The 17,709-nt window shown below is 45.8% G+C and overlaps 1 protein-coding gene across 1 annotated transcript; it reads left to right on the top strand.

Moving 5' to 3' along the window:
• The first annotated feature begins 345 nt into the window (after positions 1-345).
• LOC123120288 (stem-specific protein TSJT1) lies at positions 346-3,521 on the top strand. Its single transcript, XM_044540262.1, has 4 exons — positions 346-656; positions 2,553-2,793; positions 2,885-3,115; positions 3,224-3,521. Exons 1-4 carry the CDS (start codon positions 454-456, stop codon positions 3,257-3,259), a joined length of 711 nt encoding a protein of 236 aa, XP_044396197.1. The 5' UTR covers positions 346-453; the 3' UTR covers positions 3,260-3,521.
• The last annotated feature ends 14,188 nt before the right edge of the window (positions 3,522-17,709 follow it).

Genomic DNA, 17,709 nt, shown 5'->3' on the forward strand with positions numbered 1-17,709 from the left:
CACGGCAGCACCGAAGTTTCAACTTTGCTTCAGGAAAATCTGCCTTCGTGTCCAATATGTGCACTCTCATACGCGAACTCGTGCGGGGTTAGACGGTAAGACACGATTAGTACAGCAGTACGTGCCGGCAGAAAGAGGGCGTCGACGCATGACACCTCCATGTGCACGAGATGCGTCCGCATTAAGCTTAACCAAAAGGAAGTCCGGCCACAGTTTACCGTAAAATTAAATTAAACACAAGGAAAGATACGTACGATGTGTGGGCCCCAGGTGGTTAAGCAAACCAGGGGCCCTGCGCCTGGGTTCTGCCACTCTCCCGGGCCTATATAACCAGCGCCTCCCCCCTTCTCCCTTTCACCCGTCCAACTATCCAAGGAGTGAGGAAGGCCACAATCAGCAACTGACCCTGTAATACCTTACCTAGCTAGGTGTGGTTTGTTTGTTTGAGCCAGGATGTTGGCGGTGTTCAGCGGCGAGGTGGTGGAGGTGCCGGCGGAGCTGGTGGCGGCCGGGAGCCGGACGCCGTCGCCCAAGACGCGGGCGTCGGAGCTGGTGAAGCGCTTCCTCGCCGGCGCCGAGCCGGCCGTGTCCGTGGAGCTGGGATCGCTGGGCAACCTCGCCTACTCCCACGCCAACCAGTCCCTCCTCCTGCCAAGGTAATAACAACACACCGTCTTTGCGGCTTAACCGACTCGGAGAGAGCAAGCTTCTCTTCCTTAATACTCGCAGGATCCATGGATTCGGGATCGATTGATCTCTCTGCATGCATATAGATCTTTTATTGAGCGAAACGGACAGTTGATTGGATGGATCGTTTGTTCCGCTCTTCCTTAGAAAAAGAGCCACTTGCTCTGCTTTTGTTCTCTAGTTAGTGATGAAGCTTCCTGATGGTGAGGTTAGCTGGTAGCCATGGTCCAGGTGCTACGGTACAGTGTCCAAAACGTTACCGCCACATACACCTGCCATGTCTCTCGCATGCTGCGGATGACCTTTAGCGCCCGCCTAGATGATAAGGTGGGCTCTACTAGTCACAATCATATCACACCACCTCACACGGCAGTATATATTGGTTGTAACAGAGGGAGTAGCTAATAAGCACCGTGGTTTCCGATAATTTCCATATGGGACGCGTCTTGCTGTGATATCAATAATCGCACAATTTTCTGTCCTTATTAGAAGGGCGGTGTTGCTTTCCGAAGACTAAAGCAAGCAATAATGCAACCTTCGCAGTCCATTCCATTAGGTGATGGACCTAGCCACCAACCTAGTTTCCCAGTTTATCGCTTGTAGTATATCTCACTGGCCTAGTTCCGCGGCTCGTGATCGCGACAGAGATTTATCCGTTGATGAACATATTGCTCGCCACAAAAAATTATTCCCTCCGTCCCGTAATATAAGAGCATTTTTTACACTATACTCTTATATTATAGGATGAAGGGAGTAGTTTCTCGCCGCATTTGGAATACACAGTTTCTTTTTACTCGGATATCACGGATCTTGGGGCAATGGACCCTTTTTTCAACATGAAATTCCTGCCTCCCAGTTGGGGCCTTGGGATATTTTTCAATTTTGTTCATCTACCCTACGTGTAATGGTAGGTGGCAGTGTAAAGAAAAAATCAATCAAAAACAGGAAGACGTCGATTGCTATGTTGGCATAGAAACTGTCACGTATGCAGACGAAAAAACGCCACCACATCTTTGGCAACTTGCAGGTCAACGTCGTGCCACCTTACAAAGGCGTGGTGTCCATTAATTTGACTTGACAACAAACGGGCCTCGTATTCTTCGTTAGGCGGCGAACAAAGGTTCAGCAGGATAGTAATTATCGTTTAATTTAAGAGAAAAAAAAGGCACAAGCCCGTGATCTACTATTGGTAATACTATTTTGCTGTTGACGTGACGAGCTTATGGATGAATAAACCATCAAGCAGTGACAGTGACAACATTTGAGCAAAACTTGAATTTAACGGGTGCTACTAGAGCAAAGATCCTTGTGGTTATGTTATGCTAGTTAGTAGAGTATTTGTTTTGGTTATTGGTTGAACCGTTGAGGGAGCAGTAGTGCTTTTGGCAGTCAGTTGCTATTACTAGGAAAATTTCCAAAAAAAAGAAGGAAAATTTCCACCCGGTTTAGATTCCCACAGAGAGCAGAAGAAACAAAGGGAAGCAAGACCCTGTGGCCCATACGGCGGTCTCTTTCGTCTACTCGCCGCTATCATTTGTAGGGCCTGGCTGTCCTGTGATCTTATCTTATCCTGTACTAGGCAGATGCACTAAAGGAGTAGCATCCAAGGAATTTCTACACCTTTCTAAAACAAGTTTTGGTGTTCTTTGTACCAAGTCGTTGATGCTTTACCTAATTTTGCATTCTCAAGGGACATGTGCTTGTGATGAGTTAGACAATCTATATATTATTATTTCTTGTTTGCAAGAAGAGTTAGACCATCTGCTCCCTGCAAAATTAAATAAATTCAGGATGCTTTCACTCACTGAGAATGGAGCATGTATGGTAGTACTAAAAATTAACAAGCATTTTGTTTGTGGATCCAGGTCTTTCGCTGCAAAGGATGAGATCTTCTGCCTGTTCGAGGGAGTCCTGGACAACTTGGGGCGGCTGAGCCAGCAGTACGGCCTCTCCAAGGGCGGCAACGAGGTGCTCCTCGTGATCGAGGCCTACAAGACGCTGAGGGACAGGGCCCCCTACCCCGCCAGCTTCATGCTGTCCCAGCTCACCGGCAGCTACGCCTTCGTGCTCTTCGACAAGTCCACCTCCTCCCTCCTCGTCGCATCGGTAAGCTCGATCAAGTCTGAATTTCCAGCGGGGAGGTTTATCGTCACGGTGCTTTCTTGCTAATTTTGTTGGTGTTGGTTTGGTCGATCAGGACCCGGAGGGCAAGGTACCGCTCTTCTGGGGAATCACCGCCGACGGCTGCGTCGCCTTCTCCGACGACATCGACCTGCTGAAAGGATCTTGCGGCAAGTCACTGGCGCCTTTCCCGCAAGGTTGCTTCTACTGGAACGCTCTTGGAGGCCTCAAGTCGTACGAGAATCCCAAGAACAAGGTGACCGCTGTGCCCGCAGATGAGGAGGAAATCTGTGGTGCAACCTTCATGGTAAGAGGTGGCACTTTGATGATTCTTATTAATGTAGCTTGGAAGGAATAATAGTCATGAGGAAAAGAAGACTTGGGCTAAACCTATCTGAACTTGTTCGTTGTGCAGGTGGAAGGGTCTACCGTTGTCGCGGCACTTCAGTAGGAGATTCTCCCGTCTCCGTCGCTGGGCAAAGCAGGCAACGCCGTTCGTGTGGTGGTGGTGTAATATAATGCAACAAGGCGCGTGTGCTACTCTCTTGTGTGATCTTATGTGAACTGTTCGGTTGTGTATCTGATCATCTGTATCTCTAGCTGTTCAAATTCTCGCAGCGGATTCAAGACCGGCCGTCTTCAGTTGGATGTTACAATTAATGTAGTAGCAAATAAGCTTTCTTCCTTTTCCATCTAAAAAAAGGCTTTCTCGATCTCTGTTGTTATGCGTGTACCATGGGGCTAAGGAAATGTAGGTTTTTTTTAGCAAAGTAGGATGTACCTCCGGCCTCTGCATCGGAACGATGCATGCAGCCATATTATTAATTATTCACAAAGACCATACAAAATGATACATCAATAAGCCAGAAACCACCATCTTGGCAACGCTGTTGCTACTCCCAGCCCCATGATGAAGGTGTGCCGAATATGTCCGGGACTAATACCAAACAGACATCGCACCAAAGCCTAACATCTAAAGCCGGGTGTCCCATCCAAGCCACTACCTGGATTGAGTCCCACACCGGTCTGGCACACTCCAGTGAGCACCGCACGCTGCAAGGGCTGTCACCTCCATCTTCTCTCGGTCCATCCTCAGAGCAGAACTGATGCACCGACCTTGCCAGGCCTCTCTGCCATCAACACCATCATGACGCCAGACAGCTTCCTCCGCCTGCGCGAGTCCATCTCCAACGCGCCCATCGTCGAACCTCCGCGGCCCCATGCCGTCGGGATCCGCCGTCGGCCTTGCGCTAGATGTAACACCGCTCCTCCAGTAGTCCCCTCCAACCAGCACTTGCTCCAAAACGATGACCCCAGGAGGGAGAGCGACACCAAAGGCGCCGTCATCGTCCAATCCGGGAGGCCCAGATCTAGGGTTTCCCCTGAAGCATCCTGAGCATGATGACGCAAATTGCAACGACGATGCCTCAACAAGGAAACGACATCGGAGACGCCACCATCGTCCTCCATGACCGAAGTCGGCGTGATTTTCATCGGTAGTCGCGCCACCAGGTCATGCACCTCCGGCGTGCTAGTCCCTTGAACCTGAGCAAACACCAAAAACGATGCCCTCAAGAGGGACTACGACGCTAAAGCACCGCCATCGCTCGATCACAATGAGGTCTAGGGTTTCCCCCGGAGTTGTCCACGGTGTCAAGGACCCAGACAAAGGGCATCTCCGCCCAGTTGCCGGCGTGCCGCACCCGCCATCGCGCCGTCCGCATCCCACCGACCATGGCCGGTAGCCAGCCACCGGGCCTCACGAACACGCCCAACCACTGACGGTGCCGCGCCGCCGCACCCTGTTCCGCCGATGCATGTACATACCAGGAGCACCGGGCCGATGGCATCCGCCCACAATCACCGCCGTCCCCTCCACTTCATAGCTCGGCGACGCGCGCTGGGGCAGCGCCGCGCCGTCGGCCACCACCCGATCCCCCAGTTCGAGGGGTGACGATGCCCTAAGAGCCATGGCCCGCCGCCGCTAGATCCGAACGGGCTTTGCTCGGGGATGCGTTAGGCGGCGGCGAATTGGTGAATGCCGGAAGGAGGCCTTGCGCCGGGGGGTGAGATGCCCCGCCCGAGTCGCCCTGGAGGAGGAGGACGCGGGGGCTGATCCTATTTTTCTGGAGGACCTAAGGAAATGTAGGTGCACCTATGGCATCTCTAGTCGATCCCTCAAAGCCGGTTAAATTATTAAAAGTTTAACTTTCAGGAGTTAAACTGGACCTAGTCGAACCTTTATCTGGGTTAACCCCTAAAAAATTATACTCATCGCATCAGCCGCTGCTTATTTTGCTCAGTTGCAGCTCATTATCAAGATGAATCTCCACCTCCCCCGGCATCACATCTCTTCCTAAGTCACACTGCATTGATGTTGGTGCCGCCCAAATCAAGCTGGCACCACAACCACCTCACACCTCCCGTCGGCACTTCCAATCGACCGGCGCCGTCCCCAAAATGGAAATATCGAGCCGTCGGAGGTCGCCATAGCGTGTAGTCGACCCGAGGAAGCAAGACGACCCGAGGAAGCAGCTGTGTGCCCCTCCTGCTCGTTCACCAACCTACCGCCGAGGAAGAAGAAGTACCACGGAGTGTGGCTGCAGACATGGGGTACTTATCGGAATTGAAGGACCGAGACACCGGCCAACACTACTAGATTAGTGATGTAGGGTGCAACCCTAAGTTCATGATCTTTTCACACTCGGAGGGGGAAAAGGGAGCAAATCAAAAGAAGTACACAAGATGAACTCTCAAATAGTCAAGATCCAATCACACATATGCTAAATCCACATACACATAGAGGGATACAAAAGTCCAAATCCAATACAAGAAGCTAAGAGAGGCACTAGTTCGTCTCAATCCTTGAAGGAGAGAGGTCTTAATATCCTTGGAGGATCTTCCCTAGATGGGGTCTTGAATCCACTATGGGATCATCTCACATGGAGGTTGATACGTCCATTTTGCATCATGCTTTTATGTTGATATTTATTGCATTATGGGCCGTTATTACACATTATGGAACAATAATTTTGCCTTTTCTCTCTTATTTTACAAGATTTACATGAAGAGGGAGAATGCCGGCAGCTAGAATTCTGGACCAGAAAGGAGCAAATCTGATAGACCTATTATGCACAACTCCAAAAGTCCTGAAAATTTACGGACGATTATTTTGAAATATATAAAAGTTATTGGGCAAATAAAATACCAGAGGAGACCCACCAGGTGGCCACAAGCCTGGGGGCGCGCCCTACCCCCCAGGGCACGCCCCTACGGCTTGTGGGCCCCCTGGCAGGTCTCCCGCGTCCATCTTCTGCTATATGGAGGCTTTTGACCTGGAAAAAATCATAAGAAAGCTTTCGGGATGAAGCGCCGCCGTTTCGAGGCGGAGCCTGGGCAGTAGCAATCTAGGGCTCCGGCGGAGCTGTTCTGTCGGGGAAACTTCCCTCCCTGAGGGGGAAATCGAAGCCATCGTCATCACCAATGATCCTCTCATCGAGGGAGGGTCAATCTCCATCAACATCTTCACCAGCACCATATTCTCTCAAACCCTAGTTCATCTCTTGTATTCAATCTTTGTCCCAAAACCTCATATTGGTACGGGGTTGCTAGTAGTGTTGATTACTCCTTGTAGTTGATGTTAGTTGGTTTATTTGGTGGAAGATCATATGTTCAGATCCTTAATGATATTCAATACCCCTCTAATCTTTAACATGAATATGCTTTGTGTGTAGTTACTTTTGTTCCCGAGGACATGGGAGAAGTCTTGTTATAAGTAATCATGTGAATTTGGTATTCGTTCGATATTTTGATGAGATGTATGTTGTCTTTCATCTAGTGGTGTTATGTGAATGTCGACTACATGACACCTCACCATGGTTTGGGCCTAGAGGAAGGCATTGGGAAGTAATAAGTAGATGATGGGTTGCTAGAGTGACAGAAGCTTAAACCCTAGTTTATGCGATGCTTCGTAAGGGGCTGATTTGGATCCACCTGTTTCATGCTATTGTTAGATTTTTCTTAATTCTTCTTTCGTAGTTGCGGATGCTTGCGAGAGGGGTTAATAATAAGTGGGAGGCTTTTTCAAGTAAGGACAGAACCCAAGCACCGGTCCACCCACATATAAAATTATCAAAGTAATGAACGTGAATCATATGAGCATGATGAAAACTAACTTGACAATAATTTTCATGTGTCCTCGGGAGCGATTTGCTTTATATAAGAGTTCGTCCAGGCTTATCCTTTGCTATAAAAAGGATTGGGCCACCTTGCTGCACCTTTGTTACACTTGTTACTCGTTACCCGTTATGAATTATCTTATCGCAAAACTATCTGTTACTGATAATTTCAGTGCTTACAGAAAATACCTTGCTGGAAACCGCTTGTCATTTCCTTCTGCTCCTCGTTGGGTTCGACACTCTTACTTATCGAAAGGACAACGACATAACCCCTATACTTGTGGGTCATCAAGACTCTTTCCTGGCGCCATTGCCGGAGAGTGAAGCGCCTTTGGTAAGTGGAAATTGGTAAGGAAACATTTATATTACGTGCTGAAATTTACTGTCACTTATCACTATGGAAAATCATCCTTTGAGGGGCTTGTTCGGGGTATCTTCACCTCAACCGAAAGACCAAAGAGTTTCTCCTCAACCTACTGAAAATATTTATTATGAATTCTTTCGAGTATGATAGAGAAACTGCTAGCTAATCCTTATGCAGGAGATGGAACACTACATCCTGATTTGCATCTAATCTACGTGGATGAAGTTTGTGGATTATTTAAGCTTCCAGATTTGCCCGAGGATGATGTCAAGAAGAAGGTATTCCCTTTATCTTTGAATGGAAAGGCATTCACATAGTATAGGCTATGTGATGATATTGGGGCTTGGAATTACAATCGATTGAAATTGGAATTTCATCAGAAGTTTTATCCTATGCACCTGGTTCATCATGATCAGAATTATATATATAATTTTTGGCCTCGTGAAGGAGAAAGTATCGCTCAAGCTTGGGGGAGGCTTAAGTCAATGTTATATTCATGCCCCAATCATGAGCTCTCAAGAGAAACAACTATTTAGAATTTTTATGCTCGGATTTCTCGTAATGATCAATATCCATGATCGATACTTCTTGTACTGGTTCCTTTATGAAGAAAACTATTGAATTCAAATGGGATCTTTTGGAAAGAATTAAACGCAACTCTGAAGATTGGGAGCTCGACAAAGGTAAGGAGTCAGGTACCTTAAGTCTGATTGTGTTAATTTTTTTATGGATGCCGATGCTTCTCGTGAATTTAGCACTAAATATGGACTTGACTCTGAGATAGTAGCTTCTTTTTGTGAATCATTTGCTACTCATGTTGATCTCCCTAAGGAGAAGTGGCTTAAGTATCATCCTCCCATTGAAGTAAAAATAGTATAACCCATTAAAGCTGAAGAAGAAACCATTACTTATAATGTTGATCCTGTTATTCCTACTGCTTACATTGAGAAACCACCTTTTCCTGTTAGGATAAAAGAACATGCTAAAGCTCCAGCTGTAGTCCGTAGGAGTTATACTAGAACACCTACAACCCCTGAACAAATTAAAGTTGAACCTAGTATTGCGATGGTTAAAGATCTGGGCATGTTATTTATTTCTGTTATGAAGCTGCTAGAATTGCTAAACGCGATGATAAAGATAAACATAGACCTATTGTTGGCATGCCTGTTGTCTCTGTTAAAATAGGAGATCATTGTTATCATGGCTTATGTGATTTGGGTGCTAGTGTGAGTGAAATTCCCTTTACTTTATGCCAAGAAATTTTGAATGATATTGCACCTGCTGAAATAGAAGATATTGATGTTACTATTAAACTTGCCAATAGAGATACTATCTCACCAATTGGGATTGTTAGAGATGTTGAAGTCTTGTGTGGGAAAATAAAATACCCTACTAATTTTCTAGTTCTTGGTTCCCCACAAAATGAATTTTGTCTCATTATATTTGGTAGACTTTTCTTGAACACTATTAATGCTAAAATAGATTGCGAGAAACAAACTGTTAGTGTAAGTTTTGGGGATGTGTCTCATGAATTTAATTTCTCCAAATTCCGTAGACAACCCCATGATAAAGAATTGCCTAATAAAGATGAAATTATTGGTCTTGCTTCTATTGTCGTGCCTCCTACTAATCCTTTAGAACATTATTTGCTAGACCATGAAAATGACATGTTCATGAATGAAAGAAATGAAATAGATGAGATATTCTTTATGAAGGAAATATGCCCTAGTGGCAATAATAAAGTTATTATTTATTTCCTTATATCATGATAAATGTTTATTATTCATGCTAAAATTGTATTAACCGGAAACATGATACATGTGTGAATACGTAGACAAACAGAGTGTCACTAGTATGCCTCTACTTGACTAGCTCGTTAATCAAAGATGGTTATGTTTCCTAGCCATAGACAAAGAGTTGTCATTTGATTAACGGGATCACATCATTAGGAGAATGATGTGATTGACTTGACCCATTCCGTTAGCTTAGCACTTGATCGTTTAGTATGTTGCTATTGCTTTCTTCATGACTTATACATGTTCCTATGACTATAAGATTATGCAACTCTCGTTTACCGGAGGAACACTTTGTGTGCTACCAAACGTCACAACATAACTGGGTGATTATAAAGGTGCTCTATAGGTGTCTCCAAAGGTACTTGTTGGGTTGGCGTATTTCGAGATTAGGATTTGTCACTCCGATTGTCGGAGAGGTATCTCTGGGCCCACTCAGTAATGCACATCATTATAAGCCTTGCAAGCATTGCAACTAATGAGTTAGTTGCGGGATGATGTATTACAGAACGAGTAAAGAGACTTGCCGGTAACGAGATTGAACTAGGTATTGAGATACCGACGATCGAATCTCGGGCAAGTAACATACCGATGACAAAGGGAACAACGTTTGTCGTTATGCGGTTTGACCGATAAAGATCTTCGTAGAATATGTGGGAGCCAATATGAGCATCCAGGTTCCGCTATTGGTTATTGACCGGAGACGTGTCTCGGTCATGTCTACATAGTTCTCGAACCCGTAGGGTCCGCGCGCTTAAAGTTCGATGATGGTTATATTATGAGTTTATGTGTTTTGATGTACCGAAGGTAGTTCGGAGTCCCGTATGTGATCACGGACATGACGAGGAGTCTCAAAATGGTCGAGACATGAAGATTGATATATTGGATGACTATATTCGGACACCGTAATGGTTCCGGGGGTTATCGGATATATACCGGAGTACCGGGGGGTTACCGGAACCCCCCGGAGGTTATTGGGCCTCATGGGCCCAAGTGGTGGAAGAGGATAGGCGGCCAAGGGGCAGCTGCGCCCCCCTCCCCCCAAGTCCGAATTCGACAAGGGGGGGGGCGCCCCCCTTTCCTTTCCCCCCTCTCTCCTTCCCTCTCCTCTCCTACTCCAACATGGAAGGGGGGGGGAGTCCTACTCCCGGTGGGAGTAGGACTCCTCATGGGGCGCGCCAAGGGTGGCCGGCCCCCTCCCCCTCCTCCACTCCTTTATATACGGGGAGGGAGGCACCCCCTAGAGACACAACAATTGATCCCTTGGATCTCTTAGCCGTGTGCGGTGCCCCCCTCCATCATAATCCACCTCGGTCATATCGTAGCGGTGCTTACGCGAAGCCCTGCGTCGGTAGAACATCATCATCGTCACCACGCCGTCGTGCTGACGGAACTCTCCCTCAAAGCTCAGCTGGATCAGAGTTCGAGGGACGTCATCGAGTTGAACGTGTGCTGAACTCGGAGGTGCCGTGCGTTCGGTACTTGATCGGTCGGATCGTGAAGACGTACGACTACATCAACTGCGTTGTGCTAACGCTTCCGCTTTCGGTCTACGAGGGTACATGGACACACTCTACCCTCTCGTTGCTATGCATCACCGTGATCTTGCGTGTGCGTAGGAATTTTTTTGAAATTACTACGTTCCCCAACAGTGGCATCCGAGCCTGGTTTTATGCGTTGATGTTATATGCACGAGTAGAACACAAGTGAGTTGTGGGCGATACAAGTCATACTGCTTACCAGCATGTCACACTTTGGTTCGGCGGTATTGTTGGATGAAGCGGCCCAGACCGACATTACGCGTACGCTTACGTGAGACTGGTTCTACCGACGTGCTTTGCACACAGGTGGCTAGCGGGTGTCAATTTCTCCAACTTTAGTTGAACCGAGTGTGGCTACGCCCGGTCCTTGAGAAGGTTAAAACATGACTAACTTGACGAACTATCGTTGTGGTTTTGATGCGTAGGTAAGAACGGTTCTTGCTCAGCCCGTAGCAGCCACGTAAAACTTGCAACAACAAAGTAGAGGACGTCTAACTTGTTTTTGCAGGGCATGTTGTGATGTGATATGGGCAAGGCATGATGCTATATTTATTGTATGAGATGATCATGTTTTGTAACCGAGTTATCGGCAGCTGGCAGGAGCCATATGGTTGTCGCTTTATTGTATGCAATGCAATCGCCCTGTAATTGCTTTACTTTATCACTAAGCGGTAGCGATAGTCGTAGAAGCAATAGTTGGTGAGACGACAACGATGCTACGATGGAGATCAAGGTGTCGCGCCGGTGACGATGGTGATCATGACGGTGCTTCGGAGATGCAGATCAAAAGCACAAGATGATGATGGCCATATCATATCACTTATATTGATTGCATGTGATGTTTATCTTTTATGCATCTTATCTTGCTTTGATTGACGGTAGCATTATAAGATGATCTCTCACTAAATTTCAAGATAAAAGTGTTCTCCCTGAGTATGCACCGTTGCCAAAGTTCGTCGTGCCCAGACACCACGTGATGATCAGGTGTGATAAGTTCTACGTCCATCTACAACGGGTGCAAGCCAGTTTTGCACACGCAGAATACTCAGGTTAAACTTGACGAGCCTAGCATATGCAGATATGGCCTCGGAACACTGAGACCGAAAGGTCGAGCGTGAATCATATAGTAGATATGATCAACATAGTGATGTTCACCATTGAAAACTACTCCATTTCACGTGATGATCGGTTATGGTTTAGTTGATTTGGATCATGTGATCACTTAGATGATTAGAGGGATGTCTATCTAAGTGGGAGTTCTTAAGTAATATGATCAATTGAACTTAAATTTATCATGAACTTAGTACCTGATAGTATTTTGCATGTCTATGTTTGTTGTAGATAGATGGCTCGTGCTGTTGTTCCATTGAATTTTAATGCGTTCCTTGAGAAAGCAAAGTTGAAAGATGATGGTAGCAATTACACGGACTGGGTCTGTAACTTGAGGATTATCCTCATTGCGTCCTGGAAGCACCGCTAGGTGCCAAACCTGCTACAGGAGCAACACCAGATGTTATGAACGTCTGGCAGAGCAAAGCTGATGACTACTCGATAGTTCAGTGTGCCATGCTTTACGGCTTAGAACCGGGACTTCAACTACGTTTTGAACGTCATGGAGCATATGAGATGTTCCAGGAGTTGAAGTTAATATTTCAAGCAAATGCCCGGATTGAGAGATATGAAGTCTCCAATAAGTTCTACAGCTGCAAGATGGAGGAGAATAGTTCTGTCTGTGAGCATATACTCAGAATGTCTGGGTATAACAATCACTTGATTCAACTAGGAGTTAATCATCCGGATGATAGCGTCATTGATAGAATTCTTCAATCACTGCCACCAAGCTACAAGAGCTTCGTGATGAACTATAATGTGCAAGGGATGGATAAGACGATTCCCGAGCTCTTCGCAATGCTAAAGGCCGCGGAGGTAGAAATCAAGAAAGAGCATCAAGTGTTGATGGTCAATAAGACCACTAATTTCAAGAAAAAGGGCAAAGGGAAGAAGAAGGGGAACTTCAAGAAGAACATCAAACAAGTTGCTGCTCAGGAGAAGAAACCCAAGTCTGGACCTAAGCCTGAGACTAAGTGCTGCTACTGCAAGCAGACTGGTCACTGGAAGCGGAACTGCCCCAAGCATTTGGCGGATAAGAAGGATGGCAAGGTGAAAAAAGGTATATGTGATATACCTGTTATTGATGTGTACCTTACCAGAGCTCGCAGTAGCACCTGGGTATTTGATACTGGTTCTGTTGCTAATATTTGCAACTCGAAACAGGGACTACGAATTAAGCGGACACTGGCTAAGGACGAGGTGACGATGCGCGTGGGAAATGGTTCCAAAGTCGATGTGATCGCCGTCGGCACGCTACCTCTACATCTACCTTCGGGATTAGTATTAGACCTAAATAATTGTTATTTAGTGCCAGCGTTGAGCATGAACATTAGATCTGGATCTTGTTTGATGTGAGACGGTTATTCATTTAAATCAGAGAATACTGGTTGTTCTATTTATACGAGTAATATCTTTTATGGTCATGCACCCTTGAAGAGTGGTCTATTTTTGATGAATCTCGATAGTAGTGATACACATATTCATAATGTTGAAGCCAAAAGATGCAGAGTTGATAATGATAGTGCAACTTATTTGTGGCACTGCCGTTTGGGTCATATTGGTGTAAAGCGCATGAAGAAACTCCATACTGATGGACTTTTGGAATCACTTGATTATGAATCACTTGGTACTTGCGAACCATGCCTCATGGGCAAGATGACTAAAACGCCATTCTCCGGAACTATGGAGCGAGCAACTGATTTATTGGAGGTCATACATACTGATGTATGTGGTCCAATGAATGTTGAGGCTCGCGGCGAGTATCGTTATTTTCTCACCTTCACAGATGATTTAAGCAGATATGGGTATATCTACTTAATGAAACATAAGTCTGAAACATTTGAAAAGTTCAAAGAATTTCAGAGTGAAGTTGAAAATCATCATAACAAGAAAATAAAGTTTCTACGATCTGATCGTGGAGGAGAATATTTGAGTTACGAGTTTGGTCTACATTTGAAACAATGCGGAATAGTTTCGCAACTCACGCCACCCGGAACACCACAGCGTAATGGTGTGTCCGAACGTCGTAATCGTACTTTACTAGATATGGTGCGATCTATGATGTCTCTTACTGATTTACCGCTATCGTTTTGGGGTTATGCTTTAGAGACGGCCGCATTCACGTTAAATAGGGCACCATCAAAATCCGTTGAGACGACGCCTTATGAACTATGGTTTGGCAAGAAACCAAAGTTGTCGTTTCTTAAAGTTTGGGGCTGCGATGCTTATGTGAAAAATCTTCAACCTGATAAGCTCGAACCCAAGTCCGAGAAATGTGTCTTCATAGGATACCCAAAGGAAACTGTTGGTACACCTTCTATCACAGATCCGAAGGCAAGACATTCTTTGCCAAGAATGGATCCATTCTAGAGAAGGAGTTTCTCTCGAAAGAAGTGAGTGGGAGGAAAGTAGAACTTGATGAGGTAACTGCACCTGCTCCTTTATTGGAAAGTAGTTCATCACAGAAACCGGTTCCTGTAACGTCTATACCAATTAATGAGGAAGTTAATGATGATGATCATGAAACTTCAGATCAAGTTGTTACTGAACCTCGTAGGTCAACTAGAGTAAGATCCGCACCAGAGTGGTACGGTAATCCTGTTCTGGAGGTTATGTTACTGGACCATGACGAACCTACGAACTATGAAGAAGCGATGGTGAGCCCAGATTCCGCAAAATGGCTTGAGGCCATGAAATCTGAGATGGGATCCATGTATGAGAACAAAGTATGGACTTTGGTTGACTTGCCCAATGATCGGCAAGCCATCGAGAATAAATGGATCTTCAAGAAAAAGACTGATGCTGACGGTAATGTTACTGTCTATAAAGCTCGACTTGTTGCAAAAGGTTTTCGACAAGTTCAAGGGATTGACTACGATGAGACCTTCTCACCCGTAGTGATGCTTAAGTCTGTCCGAATCATGTTAGCAATTGCCGCATTTTATGATTATGAAATTTGGTAAATGGATGTCAAAACTGCATTCCTGAATGGATTTCTGGAAGAAGAGTTGTATATGATGCAACCGAAAGGTTTTGTCGATCCAAAGGGAACTAACAAAGTGTGCAAGCTCCAGCGATCCATTTATGGACTGGTGCAAGCTTCTCGGAGTTGGAATAAACGTTTTGATAGTGTGATCAAAGCATATGGTTTTATACAGACTTTTGGAGAAGCCTGTATTTACAAGAAAGTGAGTGGGAGCTCTGTAGCATTTCTGATATTATATGTGGATGACATATTGTTGATTGGAAATGATATAGATTTTCTGGATAGCATAAAAGGATATTTGAATAAGAGTTTTTCAATGAAGGACCTCGGTGAAGCTACTTATATATTGGGCATCAAGATCTATAGAGATAGATCAAGACGCTTAATTGGACTTTCACAAAGCACATACCTTGACAAAGTTTTGAAGAAGTTCAAAATGGATCAAGCAAAGAAAGGGTTCTTGCCTGTGTTACAAGGTGTGAAGTTGAGTAAGACTCAATGCCCGACCACTACAGAAGATAGAGAGAAAATGAAATATGTTCCCTATGCTTCAGCCATAAGCTCTATCATGTATGCAATGCTGTGTACCAGACCTGATGTGTTCCTTGCTATTAGTTTAGCAGGGAGGTACCAAAGTAATCTAGGAGTGGATCACTGGACAACGGCCAAGAACATCCTGAAATACCTGAAAAGGACTAAGGATATGTTTCTCATTTATGGAGGTGACAAAGAGCTCGTCGTAAATGGTTACGTCGATGCAAGCTTTGACACTGATCCGGACGATTCTAAATCGCAAACCGGATACGTGTTTTTATTGAACGGTGGAGCTGTCAGTTGGTGCAGTTCTAAACAAAGCGTCGTAGCAGGATCTACATGTGAAGCGGAGTACATAGCTGCTTCGGAAGCAGCAAATGAAGGAGTCTGGATGAAGGAGTTCATATCCGATCTAGGTGTCATACCTAGTGCATCGGGTCCAATGAAAATCTTTTGTGACAATACTGGTGCAATTGCTTTGGCAAAGGAATCCAGATTTCACAAGAGAACCAAGCACACCAAGAGACGCTTCAACTCCATCCGGGATCAAATCCAGGTGGGAGACATAGAGATTTGCAAGATACATACGGATCTGAATGTTGCAGACCCGTTGACTAAGCCTCTTCCACGAGGAAAACATGATCAGCACCAAGGCTCCATGGGTGTTAGAATCATTACTGTGTAATCTAGATTATTGACTCTAGTGCAAGTGGGAGACTGAAGGAAATATGCCCTAGAGGCAATAATAAAGTTATTATTTATTTCCTTATATCATGATAAATGTTTATTATTCATGCTAGAATTGTATTAACCGGAAATATGATACATGTGTGAATACATAGACAAACAGAGTGTCACTAGTATGCCTCTACTTGACTAGCTCGTTAATAAAAGATGGTTATGTTTCTTAGCCATAGACAAAGAGTTGTCATTTTATTAACGGGATCACATCATTAGGAGAATGATGTGATTGACTTGACCCATTCCGTTAGCGTAGCACTTGATCGTTTAGTATGTTGCTATTGCTTTCTTCATGACTTATACATGTTCCTATGACTATGAGATTATGCAACTCCCGTTTACCGGAGGAACACTTTGTGTGCTACCAAACGTCACAACGTAACTGGGTGATTATAAAGGTGCTCTACAGTTGTCTCCAAAGGTACTTGTTGGGTTGGCGTATTTTGAGATTAGGATTTGTCACTCCAATTGTCGGAGAGGTATCTCTGGGCCCACTCGGTAATGCACATCATTATAAGCCTCGCAAGCATTGCAACTAATGAGTTAGTTGCGGGATGATGTATTACGGAACGAGTAAAGAGACTTGCCGGTAATGAGATTGAACTAGGTATTGAGATACCGACGATCGAATCTCGGGCAAGTAACATACCGATGACAAAGGGAACAACGTATGTTGTTATGCGGTTTGACCGATAAAGATCTTCGTAGAATATGTGAGAGCCAATATGAGCATCCAGGTTCCGCTATTGGTTATTGACCGGAGACGTGTCTCGGTCATGTCTACATAGTTCTCAAACCCGTAGGGTCCGCACGCTTAAGGTTCGATGACGGTTATATTATGAGTTTATGTGTTTTGATGTACCGAAGGTAGTTCGGTGTCCTGGATGTGATCACGGACATGACGAGGAGTCTCGAAATGGTCAAGACATGAAGATTGATATATTGGACGACTATATTCGGACACCGGAATGGTTCCAGGGGTTATCGGATATATACCGGAGTACCGGGGGGTTACCGGAACCCCCCGGAGGTTATTGGGCCTCATAGGCCCAAGTGGTGGAAGAGGAGAGGCGGCCAAGGGGCAGCCGCGCACCCCTCCCCCCCAAGTCCGAATTGGACAAGGAGGGGGGGGCCCTTTCCTTTCCCCCTCTCTCTCCTTCCCTCTCCTCTCCTACTCCAACATGGAAGGGGGGGAGTCCTACTCTCGGTGGGAGTAGGACTCCTCATGGGGCGCGCCAAGGGTGGCCAACCCCCTCCCCCTCCTCCACTCCTTTATATATGGGGAGGGAGGCACCCCCTAGAGACACAACAATTGATCCCTTGGATCTCTTAGCCGTGTGCGGTGCCCCCCTCCACCATAATCCACCTCGGTCATATCGTAGCGGTGCTTAGGCGAAGCCCTGCGTCGGTAGAACATCATCATCGTCACCACGCCGTCGTGCTGACGGAACTCTCCCTCAAAGCTTGGCTGGACCGGAGTTCGAGGGACGTCATCGAGTTGAACGTGTGCTGAACTCGGAGGTGTCGTGCGTTCGGTACTTGATCGGTCGGATCATGAAGACGTGCGACTACATCAACCGCGTTGTGCTAACGCTTCCGCTTTCGGTCTACGAGGGTACGTTGACACACTCTCCCCTCTCGTTGCTATGCATCA

This window comes from Triticum aestivum, chromosome 5D (assembly GCF_018294505.1).
Source record: "Triticum aestivum cultivar Chinese Spring chromosome 5D, IWGSC CS RefSeq v2.1, whole genome shotgun sequence".
NCBI lineage: Eukaryota > Viridiplantae > Streptophyta > Magnoliopsida > Poales > Poaceae > Triticum > Triticum aestivum.

Coding starts and splice junctions, on each gene's coding strand:
- LOC123120288 (XM_044540262.1), top strand. CDS start 454: ATGTTGGCGGTGTTCAGCGGCGAGGTGGTGGAGGTGCCGGCGGAGCTG. Junction 657..2,552: donor CAGTCCCTCCTCCTGCCAAG/GTAATAACAACA, acceptor TTGTGGATCCAG/GTCTTTCGCTGCAAAGGATG. Junction 3,116..3,223: donor TCTGTGGTGCAACCTTCATG/GTAAGAGGTGGC, acceptor TTCGTTGTGCAG/GTGGAAGGGTCTACCGTTGT.